Here is a 24607-nt window from a genome sequence, read left to right as displayed (position 1 = left end):
ATAATCACAGAATCAACAACTACACCCCCACCCACAACAGCACCTTCATCAACCAATTCAATAATCACCGAGTCAACTATAGCATGCGTGTGGTCCAAATGGCTCAATTCTGATATCCCCAACTTAAGAAATGAAGGTGACAATGAGACATTTGCACACATCAGGGAGAGTGGTACCGACATCTGCCCTACGAGCTATCCTGTGAATATCATGTGCCAAGTCGTGGGTACTCCAGATTTAGCCTTCCCCAATTTTGCACAAAATGTCACTTGTGATGTCTCCAATGGACTTCTCTGCCTCAATAAGGATAATGCCCCATTGTGCAAAGACTACCAGATTCGAGTATGCTGTAATCCGATAACCACTACGCCCTTCACAGTGTCATCAACAACCATACAATCAACTGAATCTCCATCAACAACTGTAACATTCCAGCCTTCTAGCAAATCTTCAGCAACCACTTCAATAACTTACAAACCAACAACTGAGACAACAACCGTGACACTGCCAACCACAACAGTAACATCCATTTCAACAAAATCGTCAAGCACAACGCCATCGAAATCTACAATCAACACGTCTCCACAAACTCCCACCTGCCCTCCAGTAAGTACTGAACCAAATAAATCGTGTTTTTATTCTGAACAGATACTATCGCCGCTATTTAACAGTTAAACGTTTTTGGCTATTCAGATAAGAGGTATTCTAAATTGTTTTTAGAAATGTATTAACAGTTTTTCATGTAATCAATCAATAATTTACGTTTGTAAGGCGAATTTCATCCTTAGATCCCATGGGTAAACAAATTTTAGTCTCAAGGTTATATGATAGGGCCGCAACTATGGGGGGTATGCAGCGTATGCGATGCATAGGGGCCCAGTTGGCCACAAGGGAGTCTCGAATCAATAGATAAGAAAAAATGTTAAGAATATGTTTTTAATGCATTCAAAATGACCTGCACTCTACCATGGACCAAGCCCAATTAACTCATCTGGCTATCATTAATCGATCATAAAGTTGCGCGATCCACCCCCTTTAAGGAAATCCTAGACCCTAGACCCAGCATGAAAGCAAGATGCACGATAACTTATTTTATTGTACCCTTACATCTTTTATTTATTTAGCGATACTGTGAGACTGCCTTTTTCTAAACATAATTCACGGTGCAGCTGAATTAATATATAGTTATAGCCTACATATTATTGTATATGGGTTAAAAACATCCGTATTCGTATCTTGCATAGCCCCCTCGTTGAAATAGGTCGTGCCCCTGATTATAGTCTTCCTTCATCCACAGATTCCATTAAAATTATATGGCACTCTATCTCATGTGTTTCCAGATATATAAATACGAAATTAAGTTTTCAGTCCCCTTAAAAAATTATTCTGCAATTGGATGAGATCTCTTTAAGCGAAATCTTATCGAAACAAGGGGCTCTGCATTCCATGTGTGCGCTGCCATAATTCACCGACTGGGGGAGAGTAAAGGGCAAATTAACTGAATTAAAAAACATGTAATGTGATGGTTTTTTGAGCAGTAATTTGGTGACTGGGCTGAGACTGTCAACCTGCCTTTACTTTAGAATTCAGTTAAATCACTTATGACTGAAAACAGGATTCTGGTCCAGAATTTCAGGGGTGCCATCTCATTGGTTATGACCCTTGAGCTACCCAGCCACCTCCAAGTAGCATGTTTGTAAATATCGTATTTTCATTTCACTCGCATAACCATTTACAAAACCATTTCAGATATGATTTGCCACTAGTGTTAGCCGTGGCAAGTTCCACATGTTTATAGTGTATTGCGCTGTCCATTATACCATTAAGATAAGGTTGCATTTGGATGGTTTGTAAACGTAAATGCATGTAATTGTATGTACATATTGTTCTTACTTTGGCATGTCATCTTATATTTTCTAACAGTGCAAAACCCCAGTCCAGCCAGTATGTAAAAACAAGGCTCTACCACAACTTGTCAAGAAAGGATGCTGTGAAGAATACGAGTGCCCATGTGAGTTTGTAGAGCACATTCAGATGGCCTTCACATTTTAAGCTGGGTTTTTCAACACCCCACTGAGCTTTGCCAATTATTGTTTTACTACATGCTCTTGTTCTATTGTAGGTGTGCATGATGGCTGTGAGAGCAGTCAACCTGCCAGGAAATGACAACACAGCACTAGTTGCAGTCTACCTATAGATTTTGTCCACTCTCTGGATAGTGTCTGTGGATTGAATCCATCTGTGCGGAGCTTTCAGTGTTATCCCCTTGTATGCGTGGGGATTTTCTCTGGGTACTCCAGGTTCCTCCCACTAAAACATGTAAATGCAGAACGCTTCTAAAAATAAGCGTTACAACTCTTGAGACAATTAAAGTAGAGGTTTTAAAGGACTAAAGCCAAATATGGCATATATTTGACCGTTCAGTGTTCCAGGTACTTTCATACGTATGATATTAAAGTTAGTGTAAAACCCACTACTACTTCTGTGAAGTGTTCACAAAAATCTAAGGCTTTTGGCATCCGATTAGCAGTATAAGGCAACTTGTGCCAGTTCCCAGCATGCTCTGCGCTCCGAGCCACCATATTATTTATCACCCTAGAGTAGTTCTGCTTTTATTCGGCTGCCATGTGCACAAACAGCCAATCAGAGCCAGCACATTAGGCACCAATAATGGCATTTTAGTAGCCCTCATTTTGACACAAATGTTGGTCATTGAGAAGCTTTATGAAAGGAAAATGACAAGTGTTTTTTTAAGCTAATGGGTTCTTTTATTTTACCAGTTGAGATCTACAGGACATACACCTGGACTCTAGTTAAACAACAACAAGGTTACAGGTTTGCCAACAGGTTAGACTCAATTGAAGATATAAGGTTTGATCATTAAACCATCGGATAACAATTGTAATTTATAAAGTGAAAACATTGAAATTGAGCTGGGCAGGACACTGAACTGGATTATCAAATGACTGATATGAAACAAATGGCTAATTGAGGGAAAAAGAAACAGAGGAATGCAAAAAATGTCATGGTGGGATGAGATCGGACAATTTTGAGCACGCAGGATGGAGGTGGTAAGAGAGTGTGAAGAGTGGAAGACATGGTGGGGGTGTGGGGGTCTTTTTTCGTGTAGTGGGATGCTGAGGGTTAATACATAAATAATGCATCTTTGTGTATAGCAGGATGTAGGTAGGGCTGCTTGATTATAATGCTCTATTTTCTGTGTGTGTGTCCACTTTCACCTCCCTGCCACCCTACCCCCACTCTTAATGCAGGTTTTTGTAACGGATGGGGAGATCCTCACTTTTTGACGTTTGGCGGCAATAAATATGACTTCCAGGGGGTGTGCCAGTATGTTCTGGTGCAGCAGATCAATGGTTCTGGGATAGACTGGAATTTTCACTTCAAAGTGCTTATCGACACGTATGATTGTGGGGCCCAAGATGGCGTTTCGTGTCCCCAGAACTTGATCATTTCCTACGAGCAGTACGAAATTCGACTGGAGCGGACAAACAACACAACCGACATAAAGGTATGGGGTAAACTTAAATTGACAATTTATACAATAAATATGTGAGTTAGACCTCCAGGAAATGATGGTTTGGGATTGCTTTGTTTTGCAGGTATTATTGAATGGGATAATTACACAAACTCCCTACAAAATTCCAGGTGAGTTGCTCTGATTTCTATTTGATTCAATGCTGTACTTTATTTTATGTGTTTTCTTTTTGTCAGAATGGTGACCCAAGTCACTCTTGCAAATGCGAGTTACCATCTGATTAAACAAATAAACTTGTCCTTGAATATGAACGACTGCTGGGGGAAGTATTTAGGCCTGAATACCGAACGACTTAGTTTGATCAGTTGTGACTTGAAAATAACTGTGATTCAATAAGATAGGTTTGGACAAATACACCTCGTCAATTTGGGACATCATTTAGGGATGGCACCACTGTTCGAGTTCAATATTACTGAAGCAGCCTCCATGGCTCCTCAATTCCCACGGTGCAAGCTGCAATCACACTGGCAGCTGATTGGCTAGGTGCATTGGGAGTAATGATATAATCCTCAGCAACCGCTGCCGCGTCCTTAGGCTTGCAATTTCACTCGGAACCGCATATTTTTTAAAGTTACGTTTTAACCTAAATCATCTTGGAGTCAATTACAATCGCTGTGCTGATACAGAACGGATCTTCCTTGCAAACTAGCTGGGTAACTGGCTAAATAAGACTTTCATTAATCCATTAATTGAATCGCAGCCTGCTGGATAGTTGGAGCATTTTCTGTACTCCGACCCAAGATCGCAGTGATCCGGTGCATGGTTGTTGCCCATCCAAGCACTATCCAGGCTCAATCCTTCATAGGTTCTGAGGTCTGATAGGGTCGGGCTCATTCCAGGTGATTTGGTTATAGGCTAATATTGTGCACTGTATCTACTGAAATTATTTTACTCACGGAGTACCGTAATTATAGGGGAAATTACTCGATCACCCAAATCTTATCTGGAGTGCTTACATCGACTTTCAAGGTGGATTGTAAAGAAAAGTAATGTTCTGCATTTTCCAATATTGTATACCCAATACTGCGCTTGCTGATAACCTTCCTAAACAAGCAGCTTGCTCTATAAAGTCTAATTAATTATAATAAGTACCATTAATATGTTACAACAATGTATTCTTCCATAGATAGCAAAATGCATTTGAGACAAAAATGTATGCAGATTGTTTCGTGACGAACCTGTCCCATTTGTGAAGGTAATTTCTCCATCGATTACACTGGAATCACCTTGACTGTGAACTTCGAGAAGATTAACTCTAGGATAATCTTTGATGGCCTAACGTTCTCCATTGTGCTGTCACACGCAATCTTTGGGAACAAGACGGAGGGGCAATGTGGTGAGTGGCCATTTCACGTTGCTGCAAACGCAAAGTGCTTTCTACAACACATTCCACTTAGCATACAACGCAATTAATTTATATAGCATTTAAATGCTACCACATCTCTAGACGCTGTACAGAAATCAGTTGGCATAATATAGAGAGGGAGGGAGTCATTTTCATAGTTTGGGGTCCCAATTTGATGTATTCATATTTATTTATACTGTCTCGTTCATATTATCTTCGTGATATATGTTTTGTCTAAGTTTATTCCCACCATTAGAATATAATGTGCATAGTTCATACATAGCAGATTCATCGCGCAATTTGATTCTTTGCTAGGTTAGAGTTATATATATAAAACCCACCCTTCACCTGTTGGCCCTGCCTTCCAACAATTCCAGTCACATTTTGATGAACACTGATTCCACTCACCACTTTCCAACAACCAGACTAAATAAACAATTTTTTCTCTTCTGTTTAGTTTAATTTAGTTACATTTTCTCAGTGTCATCTGCACTTCAATTTTTTGCTGAATGTGGTACATTATAAATATTAGATTTATAGATTGACCAAACACTCACACCAGAGCAAAAAGTGAAACGAATTGGCCGTTAACTGTTAAAAAGTCCTAGGCGTTAGGCAACTCCATTTACTTCCCAAAATTAAAAATTAGCTTAGGAGTTTGTTCCAAACTGGTGGGGTCACGTGGCCCTGGGGGAGGGCGCAGGTCTTGGCAAGGGATACCGTGCAGGAACATTGTTTGGATGTGTGTGGGGAACGTCGGCGCCACACTGTGGCAACAAAACACACTCCTACACAACAGAAAACAAGTGCCTTACGAACACAAAACACACTGATACACAACATAAAACTAATTCCTGAGTAGCACAAAAATACGTGTACACAGCATGAAACAAATGCCTTTATAACACTGCATTGGCATGGACGTGTGATCGGTTTGTATTGTAGCCTGAGTAACCTTAGTTGTATTTGTAACTTATGTGGGCAGCGGGGCACGCGGTCTAATCAACTTAATTGGGGGGCCTCCATAACAAAATCTAAGGGAAGATGCTTTAGGGCATGCGTCTCACTTTTACATTGGTTGACCCTGCCAACCAGGGTTAGTTCTCCTTGTGAATGGAGGAGCCCTAAAGCTTTTTCCCCTAGATTTTGTTATCGAAGGAACCTAGTTGTGAATGGAGGAGGAGGCCGAGTGGTTGGCCACAGGCTTCATAGCTGCATTAAATGGACCGTTAATGTTGAGACTTGGGGATATGAAGGGAGCTCGCTTGGGGGCTTTGCCAGGTAGGACCCCTGGGAAGGGAGTTCATTTGCGTATGCTCCGACACTTGTATGTATGTGTAGTGGGTTCAATTTAGGCGCACACACTTCTTGGGAGGCAACACTCATTTATTAATTAACACAACGTTTACTCAACAGTTACTCTTACTCTACACATAGGGTGGTGACCACCGACCTACACTAGCTAACACACCATTGTATTTTAGCCGCTCCAGCGTGACCCAGCCAGGTGGCTGCTGGCAGTTCGCTCACTGTAGGTCCTCTCTTCTGGCATCTTCACGAGGTGTCTTCATTCTTCTCAGGAACAGCCCTGCTCTGCCTTCACACCACCCTTATATCTCGTCTCTCTGGCGTGGCCGGCTCCGCCCAGGCCACGCCTCCCTTCCCAGGCCACGCCTCACTTCCCAGGCCACGCCTCACTTCCCCCACCTCTGGGAAGGTCCGGATCCCTCCAGCACGTGACCCCCCAGGCACCCCCTTGGGGCCCCCAGCCCTCGTACGGGCCAACACAGTAGTGACCGTTCTGTCACTACATATGTTTAACTTATTTCGCAACGTTCATATTCAACCGTGCTAATCCAAGGTGCAGGAAAGGACAACAAACTAAACACAAAAAGCAGTTCTAAAGAAATGAGATTTCAATCTAGATTTTTGCATCGGCTAAAGAGGTCAACGCAGCGATGTCCATTTCTTGGAAGACACTTCAGGAAAAAGGCTTCATTGCAGGGATATAGATATGCAGAGTATTTGGCTGCTATACATTTTCACATGATAAGCTACTTCGTTGAGCTGTCATTTGTGGCCAGGTCGTTTCTGAGAAATGAGCTTTATACCTCAGTGGGCCTTTCCTGGTAAAATAAAAATAGTATATTTTTAGTTTATAAACGTTAATTGCCTGCTGGATTCAGGGCATTAAATAGGAAGTATATTACGTATATTACAATTATATGATTTAAAAAAATGTCAACATCTGTTATAATTTGGGGTAATAGACCATTTGGGTTAACCGTTTGTTAAATACTTTAAATTGTACGTGAATTGAAGATTCCTGACACGAATGGGTTGTTTGACGTTTCAGGGAAGTGCAGCAACGTCCCGTCGAACGATTGTCGCTTGCCAGACGGTGTCCCAGTTTCCTGTGCAGCCATGGCAGGCGCCTGGAATACGACCACGTGTAATTACACCACACCAACACCACCACCAAGGCCACATTGCCCATCCCAGCCCTGCGACATCCTCAAGAGCAGGTTTGTGTACATATATATTGTCTTAATTGCTGAGTCAAAGCACACACGATTATGATTTCACTAATATATAATGCATTGTGAGGGTGCTCTACAACAGGTCAGAACCCATTGAGATCGGTTACACAATCCAGAGTGGGTGGGGCACAAGCCCTCTGTTTTTACCAGTTACGTATGAATGGTGGGGCAATTTGCTACGATGATAAATTAGATTATGATTATTAATGTGATGATGATGATAATCTAGGTCAACTCCTTGCATATATAAGGCCATAATGGCATAAACAATTTTTATGTATTAACTGGCAACATTTTTTGCATAATGAAATCAAAAATGAACCAAGTACTGAGCCTTCAATAACTCCTTTGGAAATTAGGGAAAAGACTGACACATTTTCTAATTTTGCGCAATGGGTTCTTTGTTTGAGCTTTATTTGCGAACCAGCCTGCTGCTTAATTGCTGATGCCAGTCTTTCAATATGAGGGAAAATCACGATGGTCCAATATGTCAGCATTTTGAAACACGTGAACATATTTTATTCTTATCCATAAAAGGATAGTTATTGTTTTAAACTGTCCTAATAGCTGCTTTTTTGGTACAGTGTCTTCATCTGAAACCCGATGGCTTTAAATGTAAGAGAGGCAGTTTAACACGTAGGCTTTCGCGACTAATGTCATCCATAATAGTTTTTTTTGGGTTAGATCGCGTAAATATATAAATGTGTCGTTAAACCCACCACCACCCGACACAGCCAATTAGTAAGGTTGATCACGTAAACAACATGCCAATACTAGTGTTGAGGTGTGAAACACGACACGAAGGCAGACCTTGTCGGAGCTGACGCCAAACGGTTTATTAAGGGCTTTCGCCTAGCTTTTTGGGAAGGGCTAACACAAGTCACTGGCTAAGCTAAATCTCCCCAGGGGAAAGGGTACTGGGAAATCCCTACGCCTTCCAGGCTAACGGGCTCTTCCCACAGCGCTGACCGACGGTTCATCCAACTTGGCCAGCCGGGTAAAGTAGCCCCCCTAGCCTAGTGCTATTTCTCCCTTACCCTGGGTCCCCACTTCCCCACCGCTCACGTTCCCGGTTCCCGGCGAAGACCCCGTCTGTGTCACCGGTCCCCCCTCAAATACCCCGAGGGGACATGACGTCACTCCTCTCGAGGCGAGTGTGACATCCCGTCATCATTCTACTCCTCAACACTAGTACAGCACACCAGTGTGTTGGAGAGCAAAGCCACAACATTTGCAATCTGAGTACGACGTTTCGCCAGCAAGTTGTAATTACGGGTTTAACGACACATATTTACGCGATCTAACCCAACAAAAACTGTATTATAGATGTAAGAGAGTATTTTCCACCAAATGAGGATCAAGTTTTTAGTTTCACTAAAACATTTTTAGTAATGATACATGCAAAACGTGCTTTCTAGACAGCAAGAAGCACGAGTGTGACCAAAGTATAGGTCCTCCCATCATGCCTGGAATGTCACGTGACATCAACATACTAGGTGCACAATCCCTCCAGTCTTATTATAGATCTCCATCTCAAATATGTAAAATATTTATGTTGTGTGTATTAAATATTCTGACTCTTTTGTTGCCAGCCTATACACTTAGAATTGATTTAGTTTTTTCAGTGTTTTGACAATATACATAAATAGTACATCGGCTTCTGTGTACCAGGGATCACAATCATCATAATTAGTCTGACCATGCTGCCCATAGTTCTACATGGTTCTTGCTTCACTCTTATTTCAAGTGCCTTAATAGGTGCTTGCTGACAGCACTCACCACAACACTTACCCCAGAAGCCTACCCGAGGATAAACTTATGGATTTATGCCTTTGTGTATGCAGTTTGTTCGCTGATTGCAACAAAATGTTGTCCCCGGACATCTATTATGATTCTTGCGTCTTTGACAAGTGCGCACAAAATACGAGCAATGCTGCATGTGCCAGTATCAAGGCCTACTCCAAGGAATGTGAAAAATTCGGCTTCTGCATTCCATGGAGGGAAAACACAAATGGGACATGCGGTAAGTACCCTTCCAGTGAAGTGTTTTTTTTCCGTACATTTAAAAGTAAAAAGATCCAGCCATTATCCATCCAACAAATGGATGTCATGCATAAGGATTTTGTGACTGTACTTCACCACCCTAGTTTGTCAGGGTTGGTGAAGAGAGGGTAGGACTGGTTCTGACATCACTCGCTATGGCTGGGAATCAAACTCGGCTCGCCTTGTTAATAATGCAGTGTCCTTTGCTACCTCTGCACACCGAAGGAGGAATATTTACTGGGTGGTAAATACAGTTCACCAACTCGCACTCACTCGCGTGGTGAAGTTTAATGGGTGTGGTGAAGCTATATCAGCTATAAATATCTACATATCTTTAGTACGTCACGATTGTGTGTTGTTACAGTGTACTGTAATATTCTGTATGTTTTTGTTTACAGATATCACTTGTCCAGAAGGAAGAGTTTACCATCAGTGCAGTACAACATTTGATAAAAGCTGCAATTTGAAGTAAGATGTATTAAAATTGTAATGTGTGAATTTTATTGATATCGGGATTTAAGTACCGTATTCTTGTCTGTCTATGAAGTCAAAAGAAAACAGGGAGATCGACACATCAGTCTCATGGGGTCTCTACATAAATGGTGTGCTGTTTTCATGGCTACTACCAACCGGTTTTCTTGGGCCCAAGAACAACTAAGGAACTGAGTCAGGGCCCTACCTCTGGTTCCTATCACTCTGTGAGCCACTCGTGTTTTTTGGGCTCAGCCACGCAACTGCCCCCTACCCCCCTACCTAATCACGGCAGGTGAAAATATTCCTTATGGGGTGGGGGGGCTGAAATATATTTTTCATGAAATGTTTTAATGAATTAAATGTGTTTTCAAAGTTTATGTTAAAAAACAAGAGAGCACAATTTTGTCAGCTGGGCGACCCGGGGCTGTGGCTATATAAGTGGCCTGTAATCCTTCCCGTGGGCGTTGAGGAGGCGCTTATACCCTGGCTCACCCGGAGAAGGCGACAGCATAATGTGGAACTCCATCTGTTCCATTTGTATAGGATAGAGCGTCGGCCCCCTCGCTACCGTGTGTTTTCTGTGAGCGCTACAGTTTCCTCCGACATGTAAATAATCACATAATTACTCAATAAAATCTTCATATTTAGGCGACTGCAGAGCTTGGGAAATTGTTGGTGCCGGCCCCACCGCTTGGCTGCCTTCCCACTTGTCTGTGGTTCGTCCCTCCGAGTTGTTGTCTCTTTCTTTGTGAAGTGAGCAACAACTGTGCAGGTTTCTAGTAAAAATATGTTTTAGATTATTAACAGAGCACTAGAAGACTGACACGCAAGGAGACCAGTTCACCAATTGCTACCACGTGCTCTGCTCTTATCATCATGACCATGATGCAGACAATACTGTATGAACTATTACTAGCAGTATCATATGGAAGATAGGGTAGTTTCCTAACTACTGTATTTTTCAATGAACTATTCGCAGAGACATCCCAGACATCAACATCAGCAACAGAACATATGAGGGATGCTTCTGCCCAGAAGGAGAGTTTCTCTTGACCTCTACAGACTCCTCAATGAAGGAGTCTTTATGCGTATCAGACTGTGGTACGTAGACAGTGCCTCTACCTCAACGTGACATACGCAGGCAGCTGAATTTCCAGTTTTTAATGCTTAATATATTGTGATGAATTGGTGTGTTATTATGATTATTATGGTGATAAGGGTGATGCAAATGGCAGTGCCATGATAATTGTTTAAACATTTTTAATCAACTGCTGAATTTGTGTTTCAGGCTGTGCTGGATCCAATGGTGAACGTAAAAAGGTAAAACTTGGGTCACTCGACGCTACACGTGTCACTGAATCTAATATTTGTATACACAGTTGCCAGTCGAGAGTAATTGAATGAGGGAGTGAGTGGTGTCAATTTTGACCTAATCAAAAGGGGCTAAAAAGGCGAAATTTTTCTCTTTGCTGAAAACAAAAACATTCCAAAATTTCTTATTGAAACAGGGCAACATTTTTTAATGTAATTTTTACCCTAGGCTATGCTTGATTGCATCTGGAGGTTTTTAAGAGTGCTGAATACAATCTAATTTTGAAATCGGTAACACGCAATTTTTTTTTTCAATCTAGGTCACCAGGTCCTATCTAAACCAGATCTTGTTTCGTTTATTCTTTAATTCTGCTGATAACTACTCTGCCCATCACAGTGATCTCTCTGATGGGTTGCTTACTGCTGTCAATAAGGAGAAGCATGCAGTGGCCTAAGTTTGTGTTTAAGGCGTTTACAAATCACCACCAATAATATCTAGGCAAGGGCCTCCCCCATATTCTTCTCTTCCGTGCTTTCCTTGTTTGTTCCTGTCCAGGAGTGGCCTCTGAACTCTCTTATTTTGATTCGACCGCTCCAACAAACCCCCATGAATTAAGACTACTTCAAAATTATTGTGTCATGTTCCAAAAAGAAATAGCAAATTTGGAAAGCTTCCGTCAGTCGTGACACTCCTTACACGTGGAACAACACTGCAGCTGATTTAAAATTGAAAAACCTTTCTTTTCAGTTTGTAAAGATCTGTTAGATTCACTGGGAGCAGTGGCACAGTCATCTATGTACCGTGCTACGAACCCACGGCTAACATCAGTGGCGAACGATATCAGAACTGGTTCAGGGCATGATATTTTAACCACCTGCACTGACCAGTGTGATGATGGGTAAAGAACCCCCATGACTCGTACCAATTGGAGAGGCCTTAATTCATCAGTGGATTGACAAAGCGTCTGTGAAATCTAACATTGTATTCACTACTCTGACAATAGTGTATTTGAGCGATACCTCACTTATGTATAACTGTGTTTAAATGTTAAATTATATTTCATCTCCCTTATGATTTAGTTTATGTTGCTTTGGTCCTGCGTTGCACTTTTATGCTCCGCTGTTCTCTATTAGCAAAGATCTCCCTTGAAAAAGAGACTTTTGGTCTCAATGGGTTCTCACGAGCTGTTATATAAAGATCACTTGACATAAAATGTAATTGACAAATAAAAGTTGAAGCTACACCACCGTGGTCAGTTCAGTGTTGTGGTGACATTAGACTCTATTGGTGGCCCTCAGCCTGTAGTGGAAATTCCATATTGCCATGAAAAAGGGGCCATCCTCCTCTCAGAAAGACGACTGTTAAATTGGTTGGGACAGGCGCAACTCACACTGCCCCTTCCACCTCTCTCCCCCCCCAGCTTAACGAAACGTGGGACAGCGACTGCAACGTTTGCGAGTGTAACGCCGGGACGCGCTCCGTGGTTTGCAAACCACTTGCGTGCCCGCCCTTGGGGTACAATAATTGCACTGAGCCCGGCTGGGCGATCAGAAACTCCAGCGACGCCTGCTGCCCCAAGTGCAGTAAGTGCATGCGTGCTTGTGTGTGGTGACGTGGCCGAGCGGAAGCGCGTTTGCTGCTTGTTGCAGAGCTTTGTGGTTCGAGCCCCGCGGCTGTCCTGATTAATACTGCGGGTGTATTCATAAAAAATACAAACTGTTTGCGTTACAGTGGACATTAAAGATCTCATGACTATTCGAAAAATATTAGGCCATGTGTGCCAATGTCTTGGTCCAAATGTGATAAATTACTGTAATTGGAAATTATTTCATTGGGAAGACAAATAGCAACATTGCCACTTAATGACAGACCAACACACACTTGCAGGCCAGTTCTGCATTCACCTTGTGCCAAGCAGGGACAACTGCCATTGGGGGTCCCCTGCCGCAAGGCGCCTTGAGATGTACCGCATGAAGGCACAGGATAAATATTAAATGACGATACATATATTCGTGCACACACATAAGCTTGCGTACGTGTGCGTGCATGCTTGTATTTGTGTGTACTTATCTTTGTACAATGTGCTGCAGATACTTCTGTTCACATAAGCATGAAATAAATTCAGTAGAGAGATGTCATAGATAACAGGGTGGGTTTTCCGTGGGGGGCTGAAGTCTTCTCCAACCCTGCCAGTATGCCAAGTGGGGAGCAATATTGATCCTGCCTATGCAAGTGTGTGATTTGTTTTAACTTCCTTAAGGAAATCTGCATCTCATTGTTCAAATGTGTGTTTTATTTGCTTGTTTCAGTGCGGGTGTGCCTTTACAATGGAATAAGATACCCGGTAAGAGTTGTCACTGCCTTCATTGACGATCTGCCTGTGTGTGACAGTGTGTGTCTTTGTCTTTGGCCGTGCCCGACCTTAATATATCCTTGCGAACAGCACTTGCCCTAACAGGCTATATGGGAGATATTTGTACAGAAAAATAGTCTGATTAATACCGACTGTGTTTTAACGAAAACAAAAAGTGCGCCGTCAATGGCTGTAGATGCCATGATATATTTTGCAAGAGTAGGCTATTGTGTGTCAACGTCGTGGTCCAAATTTGCCAAAGTTGAAAAATTATCCACAAATTACACAACGGGGGTTAAACATATCAAGTACCTCCCCCCCCTCCATGGGCAGACCACAAAGTTTGGGAAATTGTTGGTGGCGGTTTCTGGCTACCTTACAAATATTGTCTGCGGTTTCTCCATAGGTCAGCGCCCAAGTGCCTTCGATGGATTGCTCCACTTGTGAGTGCACGAATGAGACCGATGATGCAACAAAGTTTAACAAGATCACGTGCGAGAAGATAATCTGTAATCAGACTTGTCAAACGGTGAGATCGACCGCACACCTGTTTCACTCTGTCTGCATGCACCCTCCTGGATTTTCTCCACACTGGAATAAAATAGAGTAAAGATTTAGCCAAATATCCTAATGAAGGACCAACCCTGTTGTAGCCTGACTTACTGTTAGTAGCTCAGCTTATTGGAGAGTATATTGAGTATATTGATGATATTGATGTAGGTTATATTTTAGTTTTTTACGTGGTGGTTTGGCTGCTGCAGCTCCTTACTATAAAAATTTCCCTCCCTTTATTACTGCTAATCCTACTTCCTCCCTTTATTACTGCTAATCCTACATAATACACTAGCATAATATGACTTTGAGACCCCCCACCACCTACACATTCCACAAGTAGTGACTAATCCCATATCTGCATTTCCCATTAATATGCTAAATTCCTCTGTTGATATGTAAACTCCTTTGTCAAGGCGCTCTCCTCCTCTAACCCAGCTTAAATATACGCTGCCAAGCTTGACCGTGTTCATTGGGACGCTGTCTTTCCGACAGCGCTGTTCTTCACCTGAGGACGGCTGCTTGTGTTGTGGCCGAAACGTCGTGAGAATTGGATTTTATTATGTTTTATTTTTATTATTTTATTATTTCCCTTCTTTGTGACTTTACCGAAAGAACCAAGAAGATGAATCCCTGCAGTCACAAAAGCTTTAAATCGAAAGTTAATTTTATTTTTCAATATCCATGTTTGTAAGAAACATGTTATAGAAGGTAACAACCCCAATTAAACAGAATTCGCCACGAGGAGTAATCTTTATGCCTTTTATTGTTTCTGTCTCAAATCATGCAGGGATATGAGTACGTGGACCAACAGGGGGCGTGCTGCGAGTGCAGGAAGATAAACTGTACCTTTAAGATGTCTGGAAGAGTAATCTTGCTACAGGTAAAGTGTCCATACAACACTTAGTGCAGACTCGATACTTACCGTGTAATAGCAGTGCCTAAACGCCATGTATACACACACACTCGTTTGAGGTGGCTGAGTGATGTAATATAACCGTGGGTTATTTGACCCTTTTTGTCTGTCAGGATCATTCCAAGCACGCATTTCTATCTGCATCTTTGCACAATTTTCAGCTGGCATCGAATTCAGATTTCGACTATCTGTGATTAAACCAAATTATGAAGAGTAATGATGTCAACACGTTTACTAATTACTGATCAGCAACCCACGTTATATTATGTATGTGTGTATGTAACGGAATGCTACATACCGAGTGGAAGTGATCTGTTGATAAAGATCACTCCTAATGGTGGCAACATCTGCAATTCCACAATATTGTTTTACTTGGTTTGTTATTTTCCAAGTGAGCAAGCATGGGCATAGTTAAAGTTGTTAATCATGACATGATTTGTGTTGATGTAGCCTGGAGAGACTGTGCAAGACCCTCAAGACAACTGCACGACTCTGCATTGTGATTCTATCAATGGAGGGCCAATTGAGAGCACACAAACCATTCAGTGCTCCCAGAATTTCAACCCTGACTACTGCCTGCCGGTAACAGCACACAGCAGCACTTTAAGGACACCGTGTTAAGAACCGTGTTGTGGGGAGGTGGCCTAGTGGCTCAAGAGGTCAGAGCGATGAGCTGGCACTGTCGAGAACCTGACTTTGAATCCGGGCTTGTGATTAAACCAGCATCTCAAGTGCAGTGAATTGATGGGCTCAGCCCAGTCGTTGATCACCACGCACACATATCATCGCGTTAATGTTCTGCAAAATCTAGCTCTGAGAATGAAAAATGTTGCACACTCAAAATCAAGGACGTGGGCAGGTTCTCCAAATCGAGGCCAAACACATCTATTGTTATAATCTGTAAAATGCAACAGCACGTGTGTCACATACACAGCAATTCTAAACCGAGTTTCCATTAATGCCGTGACTGGTGTCCAGGTCAGGTTACTTAATAACAGTTTCCCTTAAACCCAATTCCACTACTGATCAACCATCTTTGTCTTTCATCATAACCTTTCCACTTTGCTATTCGAATATTACTTTAATCCTAAGCTGTATGTCTATTTATACCATCCACTTATATTAGTATCTTACACCCATTATCTGTACTGTATACGTACTGTACTTGTCACCATTGTACAACTTATTACTGTATGTGTCCTATTCTTATTATCATTGCAAGTAGTCATACTCTGGGTGCATGGGCATGGCTATAGAATAAACAGTATCAAGCTTAGAGAATTAACAGTATTAAATACAGTATGTCATCCTTTACAGTGTACAGTGCTAGACCGCCTCCTATTGAATATATTACAAACTACCAATTCAAAGCCAAGGTTTAAAGAGTAGAACATTTATCTAACTATCAAAAACAACATTTGGGTACTTTACCTGCAACAGCGCGTGTGTCACACAGCAATCCTCAACCGAGTTGCCATTAACCACGTGACTTGTGTACAGGTTGGTTACTCAATAACCCTGCCAGCCACCTATAGGCCCGACTCAGTATCGCATGCTGGTGGACACATGTGCATTGATGTACTACTGCACAGCACATAAGGACCTTCACAAAACCACACTTTACTCCATTGCTGCACAAGGAAATAATTAAAAGAGTGGTTCATTCCTAATATGCTACAAAAATGTAGGTTGGACTGCCATGTGACAAACATAACAGCATGGTAGCTGAGAAAGTGCTGCCCCCTACTGTGTGAACCAGAGGTCACTTTTAAGTGATCTCCGAGTTTGCTCTGTGATATCCACTATTGTGGGCCGTTCTCGAACACAAAGAGGTCAGAATGCATACTTCGTCTCTTCACGTATCTGTGTATTTTAATCAAATCAAGTTCCACACGCACGTGGGCCAGGATAAGCAGAATGTTGAAACTAAGCCTTAGGGTTCCTCCTGATACTTGTCCCGAATGGGTTCCTTAAACATTAATAGACTGACACACCAGAATCTGATGGGGTCAGTAAACGAGGATGAAGATTTGTATATACATGGCACTTAAATGCACCAACATATCAAAGTACATTACATCACAATGATTCCAATCTCCAGAAGACACAGTACTGGCCTGCAAGTCGACATTAGTTGGTCAGTAGGGGGCGATGTTGCTAATGGTTATTTAAATTATTTTACAATAAGAAACTGGTGTCTGCTGAGATCTTTGGGCATTTGGTTTATGCCTATTATAACACATCAATAGAATATATATGTACGACTGTCAGGTCCTGTCAATAAAAGTGTGCTGAAAATATATGCAATGTGATTTTTTTTCTCGTTTAGGGAACGATCATGCTGGATGAAGCAAAATGCTGTAAAACCTGTAAGTGAACAGAAGTAAATGACTCTTGTAAAAATCAACGAGATATTATTTTATAATGCGTGTTCTTAATGAACCCACCAATAGAGCAAGTGGCTCAATTGCGAAGGTTACGAGTTCCAATCAACAATGATTGTCCGATCGCTCTATGGATACTTGCCCCTGTCATAGGAATGTGGAATCTCCACCACCGCCTCAGAGCTGTACACACGAGATGAGCACCACCCCCATTCTCTTTTGAGCAGGAAATCATTTTTACTTTTTTGACTTTGCTCCTCATTGAGTCAATTCAATGGACATTTCACGATCTCCCCCCCTACGAAGTTTATTTTAAAAATGTCATTATTGTGAGTCATATTTCAATTGACATGTTTTTATGAGTATATAATTTGGATGAATTGTAAATCAATTATTAAACACACAACATGGTGCATTTTTTTTATAAATATCAGAATTCTGTTTGAGGCATTTGTGAATTGCAATACCCATGATTATCACGGTTGGCTACGTACGGTGCAAAAGAAGTTCAACATACGCACATGCGTTACCCCTCATCAAATCACCCAGAAAGCACCCGGTCTAATCAGATTTCGGAAGCTAAGCAGGGTTGAGCTTTGGTAGTACTTGGATAAGTGACCAGCGTGCATAACAGGCGTTATAGATGCACGGCAAGGCTATGTTGCGGGCAGTGCGACGTGATTAGTTGCCACCCCTGAGTTGAGGCTGTGAGTTGTGAAGCAACCTCGGAGACCCTGCCACGTAGTCATTCTCTGCCAGTGTCATAGCCTCAACTCCACACCTCATTCTCTTGCACCTCAACAGTGACTGTCCTGTTAAGGACCTGGCTCTTGCCTCAGGAATGTGGAAGGGCTTTGACCCACACATAGCAAACAATGCAAATTACTAATGTTTCACTGTATTATCAACAAAAATCACAGTGAAGTCCATATGATATTTTATTGTGCCTTATTTCAATAGTTTGATTTGTGTTAATATTTTTTCTGTCCTCAGGTAATATGTCACAAGGCGGTTGCCGACTGTTCAACTCGTCCAAGTACATCTTCTACGACGCGTGCAGCAGTGTGGAACCCGTGGAGGTGGTGTCTTGCGAAGGCTCCTGCCCCACCTACTCCATGTACGTTCGGAGTCTCTGTTTGAGCAAATTCTGTTGAATATTTATTTTGTAAAGGGATTTGAATTGCAATGGACCGAGTTGAAAACTGTGCGTGTTGAGTTTAGAAAGCCTTTTGATGGCATCTAGGATCGCCAGATGGACTACATTTGTATCTCCTGCAAAAGCGTGTGTGGGGGGGAAAAATTGGTGATTTGAATGATGGATCGCACTACGCTACAGTTACAATCCCATAGAGATCCATAGACCCACAGAGACCTATAGACTCCCATAAGAGGCCCATAGACGACTATAGAGACCTATTCTTTACAAATTGATGTTAGTCATGGACCGCACCTTACTGCAGTCACAGTTATGCTTATTGACCACTCGAGGAGGCAGCCGCACCTCCCATTCGTAGTTAGAACACAGCTAAACGGAGTCCGGTATTAATTCTAGATTTGAAGTTTTCGTGACTGCAATGATTCATACTCTTTGGTTTTTTCAGTAAAGTCACGTAGGTAAAAAATAAATTAAATCACGACGTTTCGGAGGCAACACAAGCCCCCGTCCGGTATCTTTAGAGCAAGAAGCGATACGTAGCGAACCGTGAAATAACGATGAGCTTGGTGACCCTGGTGTGTCCAGGTACTCGGAGCAAGGAAACAGCGTCAACCACACATGCAAGTGCTGCAGAGACATGAAGACTCGCCCACGGAGCACAAGCTTCCTCTGCTCCAACGGAACGCGGTTCGATGCCACGTACACCTTCATCGAGAAGTGCGGCTGTAAGGAGTTCGCCTGCGATCGCAGCGTGCGCAGCATCGCTGACGACTTGACCCTGCTAGGTGACGTGGGCCTCGATAACGCTCACAGTCCCCGCCTGGTGCGCAAGAGAGCGCTGAGGGCACAGGCGAATCCGTGAGTCGGGGCTAGGGAGACGTGAGGGCGGTCGTGAGCGGGTGCAGTAGTGACGGGGGATTCTCAATTAACCGCGATAAACTGGTGGGGAAGCCTATGTTCAGATAAACACTAGTGAGGAATTATGAAATGGTAATTAAAATAAACGAACAGCGTCGTGTTTAATGAAGGGTTTTTTTTTTTTGTTCAGACCATCCTGGCCATAATCACCCAATCGCTACCATTCATAATGCGTGTACATGAACAGCCCTTTTGTCAATCCACTGCTGGATGAGGGAATTCAAATGCTGTGCGGGTCATGGCAATTACCGTATTTGAAGGTGGGGAGCGTAGATGTGGGGGCACAGGAGTGCAGTAAAACAATGGATTTTGCTGCACTCCCCTCTGCTACCTACCAAGTAGCTCCACAGCAGCTGACAACAATCTGCTGCTGTGCATGGTGATCGTCCATAAAATGTCCAGGCTCATTTTTGCTTAGCTTCCAAGTTCTGACTAGATCAAGGACATTCCGGATGATATTGTCATCGGCAGAATTGATAATACAAGCGAGGTCATGTAGTGCCTGCCACAACAAGCCAACCCAAGGGATCAATAACCATTTAAAACTATGACTCAACCTCTCGTCGCCCTCAACATCGTCACCAACACCACGTGTTCGCAGTGCACATCACCAGGATCTCGTTTGGCCCGGGCATTGCTTTGCTGTCTTCCATGGGGAGGAAACGTTGATGTCATCGAAGTTCAGAGGTTTTATGTCAAAGGGAAGGTGTAACGGGGGGTGTCCTCGCATGTCAGATGTGCATGAGCAGATCAGGAAACACCAAGCAAAAGACATAACGAAGATGGGTGAAAGGGTGTCAGGACGAATAATAGGCTAGACACCGGTATTTTAACATCGTGGATTACCAAATAACTACTGCATATGTGCGGTTAACGTAATTGCAGATAATTGAGAGTCTGCTGCATCGGAATAGATTGGAAAACAATATCTGGGCGGAAAATGTTTAGAGAAGTGCAAGATGTGGTAAAGTGATTATACCACTGGGTTGGACAACCCTACTGAGCTAAGCCATAATTTTAAAAGCACAACACTGACTATTACAAGGTGAATATAATTAAGTGGAATATTGGTCTTTTGTCTTACTGTTATGATACTTGCATTAAGTTTATGATACTTGCATCAAATCATATGTGAGCATTGTTGTAACACATGAAATAAATATGTAAACGATCCGTTCATATCACATGTAAGCTGTTGGAGCAGACAAAACTATACAATCAATGCAGAATAAAGAAGATTGTAAAAACTTGACGGTTATAAAATGAAATCGTGACCCTGAACAGTGACAATGACATTTATGGGAAGATGAATTGTTACTTGCCTGAGAGTTTCAGATGGGTGCATTGTGTGTGTTGAGTGCTCTTTAAAATCCAAAGTAACCTGTTGGATTTCATAGAGGATAAAGGTAAGAGATACAGGTATGACCTGAACTGCAAGCAGCTATATTCACTAGCATCTGAATGTATGTGACACAACTTGCCCAGATTAAATGTATATATATTTTTTCATTAATTTACTTTATACACACTGAAAAAAAAATCAAGAAACCATGTTAACAATTTAAGTGGGGGTTTTCTGTTGAACGGGTTAAAATCTGCCTTGTGTATCTCACCAAAACGAATAAACAATATGAGCATCTGAATTTGGTTTCCTAGTTGTTTTGTACCAGGCACAACATTTTGAACGTGTGGAACAAAGCGCATTCATGCAAATCAAGAGCTTCATTTTAAATATTGTTCACGAGCATGGCGGTACCCCGGGGTACCAAATAATACAAAATAGCAGAGGCAATTAAATATTTTATTTCTGGGACACTTTTTTTTTTCCAGGGGTGTACTTAATTCTGCGACTGGGGTACCAATCAATCCGAAATCAGTGCTACTCCGCGATGTCGAAATGCCAAACATTAGCATAAAAAAATCCGTTCTCGAAAAATTCAACTTTTAATCGTGCATCGTGTACAGCTCGTCGAGATGAGTCGATTGCCGCATCGCCGACCATCAACAGACTAAGAATGACTGCGTTACGGACATTATGCGAGAGCCGGGGGACTATGGTACCCTGGGGTACCGCCATAAGGTTCATTTACAGAATCACCATGGCCTCGGTCTGAAGCCCATGAATAGATCGAAGCTGTTACAATTCTTTCTAGTCCATGGCCACAGACCAGTGACAAAAGCGCTTCAGTGACATTTTCCATTCGTTTGGCATTTAAAGCATTAAAGGTTAATGGAGAAAAGTATTCGAATCAAATCATTCGTCCAGGTCTCATTTAGACGAGGTCTCATTTACATCTAAGCGGTGTTATTTATATTAACATTGGGCTTTTTTTTTAACTGGAGGTGTGATGCGGATAGCGTTACACGAAAATCTCACTTTTTAGCATTGGCGAGAGAGGAAATACACCACTCCAGACCCTTATAGTAGCTCAGTGTCGGGTTTGTTAATGTCCTCCCTTGAACAAACTGTCACGGGAATTTTATCATCCACGGTGAAGCGGACAAGCAAGTAGTAAAGGGCCGTCCATAAATGACGTCACGCGATTTTGGACGATTTTGACCCCCCCCTTCGTCACACGGCGTCACAAAAAGTCAGACCCCCCCTCAAATATGACGTCACAAAGCTCTGCCCCCCCCCCCCCCAAAATAAAACATGCTTCAAATCGCTTTAAACTATTGTCATTGTAGTGCGTATTTAATGTGGCGCTGCACTCTGATGTTGTAGGAGAAACATTTATCAAAATATCTATTTAATTAAGTAGAACGTGTTCTCTATATTTATTTAAAGTTGCGCATTGATGTGACGGCAGATTTCTCAACCCCCCCCCCCCCTCGTCACACATCGTCACAAATGTCTGACCCCCCCCTCCCCTAGGTGCGTGACGTCATTTATGGACGGCTCCTAATTACGGTTCGTACACCGGCGGTACATAATCGGGGCGGCCGCTGGATTAGAACCGCGAACCTCTGCAATGTGGCTGAACGAGCTACCAGTGTTGTTTACACGTTAGTGCAAGTCGCCCGATTATATTTCCATAACATAATTGCACTATGGTTAGTATAAAAGAATCTGCCTGTGCCGACATGCACTACAGGCAATAATGTATTGAACGTTCATTTATGTTTATGCAAGATTTTACATTTCTAATCACACGCTTTTTTTTCCGACCCAGATCATGTTGCAAAATGAGACGATCGTGGTCTCGTGCTGGTGAAACAAACTTGAGCTCACTCACCATCTCAATCATTTACCCACTCAGCCACCACCATCTCACACAATAATTCACTCCATCATTCACTCACTCACCCACTCATTCACCCACACACCCACCCACTAACTTTTGTGCATGAGACTATTCTGGTAACTTGAGTTCTCACCTGGTTAAATTTTAATTCAACAGGTTCCGTTACTCACTCCCACGGAGTTTTGGGGTTTCGGATAACCGTGATGAAATGGGTCCTCGGTAGGTGGTCAATCGATTCCGGGGCTCCGTTGGATGTGTACCCCTATTTCATAATCAATACGTAATTAGATTTACAATTGTTAATCACAAGTGTCTTTCAGTTGCTCTCGTTTATCCTCCATGTATGTTGAGCTCATTAAAACAGACCCTTCATGCCTTCCAGCAGAGTCATGTGGTCTAGGAAGGGAGGCTTTCATTCTCACGCCCAGAAATATCTAAATAAGAGACATCGCACCTGGGACCTTCACGAGAAAATAGGCCCTTTGTCCGAAATTAGTTAAAATGTTTGTCCCAAATCAAGATGTTTGTCCTTGCAATAAGTAGCCTACATCATACATGGATATAGCATCCGGCCTACCAGTCTAAAAATTACGGTTCTACATCATCCCAGGGTCTGGTTGCATTAACAGTAAATATTTATGAGTGAAAATTGTCATTTAATATTTAACTGAACGTTCTCAAATCAGTCTATGCGAAAGGCATGGCTCCCGGGGGCTGCCCCACGCAGAGGACCCACTGGTAATTGTTCTGATGTATCACTGGTAGAATTATTGTTTCTTGATATTGTTCGGTCTGTTGCGAGGTGCACAGACTTTGTTTTTCCAGAGAACCGTTTGTTTTTGCCGATATTTTCTGTATACTGTTAAGTATTTGGAGAGTAAACTCTTTCGTTTTTACGCCAGTGCGTTTCCATATTTTGTTAAAGCTATATCATTGAGTTTGCATATTTTACTGTAGTCGCTAATGTGGGTTGGTTTTGATATATCTTTGAAGAAGTGCAACATTTCCGTGGTCCTATATTGTTAAGTATTGCACGAGTGCAAACAATTTTAGTCTTTGAATGTGAGTCTAATACGAGGCATTACCGAGTCTATCGCCTGAGTGGAGGCGCAGAAGCCTTGGCACCTGACGCCGGAGACAACGCCGAGGTTCACTCTGCCAGCTGCAGTGACGGGCATCTGCCGTGCGCCAGTCAGCGCGGGCACGGCCAGCGGTCGACTGAGAGCCTTGTCAGCGATTGGGGCTCCTGTGCAGGACACATTGGAGGAGCCGTGGAGGAGCGAACTGCATCCTCGCTCAAAGCACTGGGACAGTGCGTGCAGGTGCGTGGCTCGCTGCAGAGAGACTGCTGCCCTGAACCTCACCTGAGCGAAGGAGGTGATCATCTAGCGGTTGGTTGCCTGGTAACAGATCTCTTCTAATTGCAACATCACTTAATCACATCATTATAAAGGGGGGTAGTACACTTTCGAGGGCTTATACGTTAGTTGATTATACACCGAGACATTCAGATTTTTCTTGGTTGGTACGGTTGCGTTGGTCGATTGTGTGTTTTTCATGTATGCTGCAGAAGAATAATGATGCAGAGTTGACGTGATTATGACACCAGTTGATGCTTTGATCTATGAAATACTAAGCGTTGTAGTGTGCCGAGTGGTCTATTTCTGTTTCACGAGTGGTATTGCTCGACAAAGCCTGTACTGCTGGACGGATATATGGACCTGGTGACCATTGTGGAAAAGGTCTTACAATTGATGTAAGAAAACCCCTAGACACGAGCTTGCGAGAATAAATTGAATGAAATAATATATTA

General features: G+C 42.5%; 1 protein-coding gene across 1 annotated transcript; it reads left to right on the top strand.

Moving 5' to 3' along the window:
* Positions 1-151: 151 nt before the first annotated feature.
* Positions 152-21154, top strand: LOC133360336 (mucin-2-like). The gene is made up of 18 exons (XM_061579003.1): positions 152-606; positions 1924-2011; positions 3273-3529; positions 3621-3666; positions 4752-4892; positions 7258-7426; positions 9286-9464; positions 9883-9952; positions 10938-11059; positions 11247-11278; positions 12691-12853; positions 13580-13614; positions 14030-14152; positions 14966-15058; positions 15542-15673; positions 17421-17460; positions 18469-18592; positions 19217-21154. Exons 1-18 carry the CDS (start codon positions 211-213, stop codon positions 19491-19493), a joined length of 2487 nt encoding a protein of 828 aa, XP_061434987.1. The 5' UTR covers positions 152-210; the 3' UTR covers positions 19494-21154.
* The last annotated feature ends 3453 nt before the right edge of the window (positions 21155-24607 follow it).

Source organism: Lethenteron reissneri, chromosome 68 (genome assembly GCF_015708825.2).
Source record: "Lethenteron reissneri isolate LAM-NWPU_2019-01 chromosome 68, ASM1570882v1, whole genome shotgun sequence".
NCBI classification, from domain to species: Eukaryota; Metazoa; Chordata; class Hyperoartia; order Petromyzontiformes; family Petromyzontidae; genus Lethenteron; species Lethenteron reissneri.
This window is presented reverse-complemented; position numbering and strand designations above follow the sequence as displayed.

Bases quoted from the DNA above. Each gene is read 5' to 3' on its own strand.
- LOC133360336 (XM_061579003.1), top strand. From the start codon at position 211: ATGTGCCAAGTCGTGGGTACTCCAGATTTAGCCTTCCCCAATTTTGCA. The intron at 607-1,923 runs GTAAGTACTGAA...ATTTTCTAACAG, and splicing joins AAACTCCCACCTGCCCTCCA to TGCAAAACCCCAGTCCAGCC. The intron at 11,060-11,246 runs GTACGTAGACAG...TTTGTGTTTCAG, and splicing joins TTTATGCGTATCAGACTGTG to GCTGTGCTGGATCCAATGGT.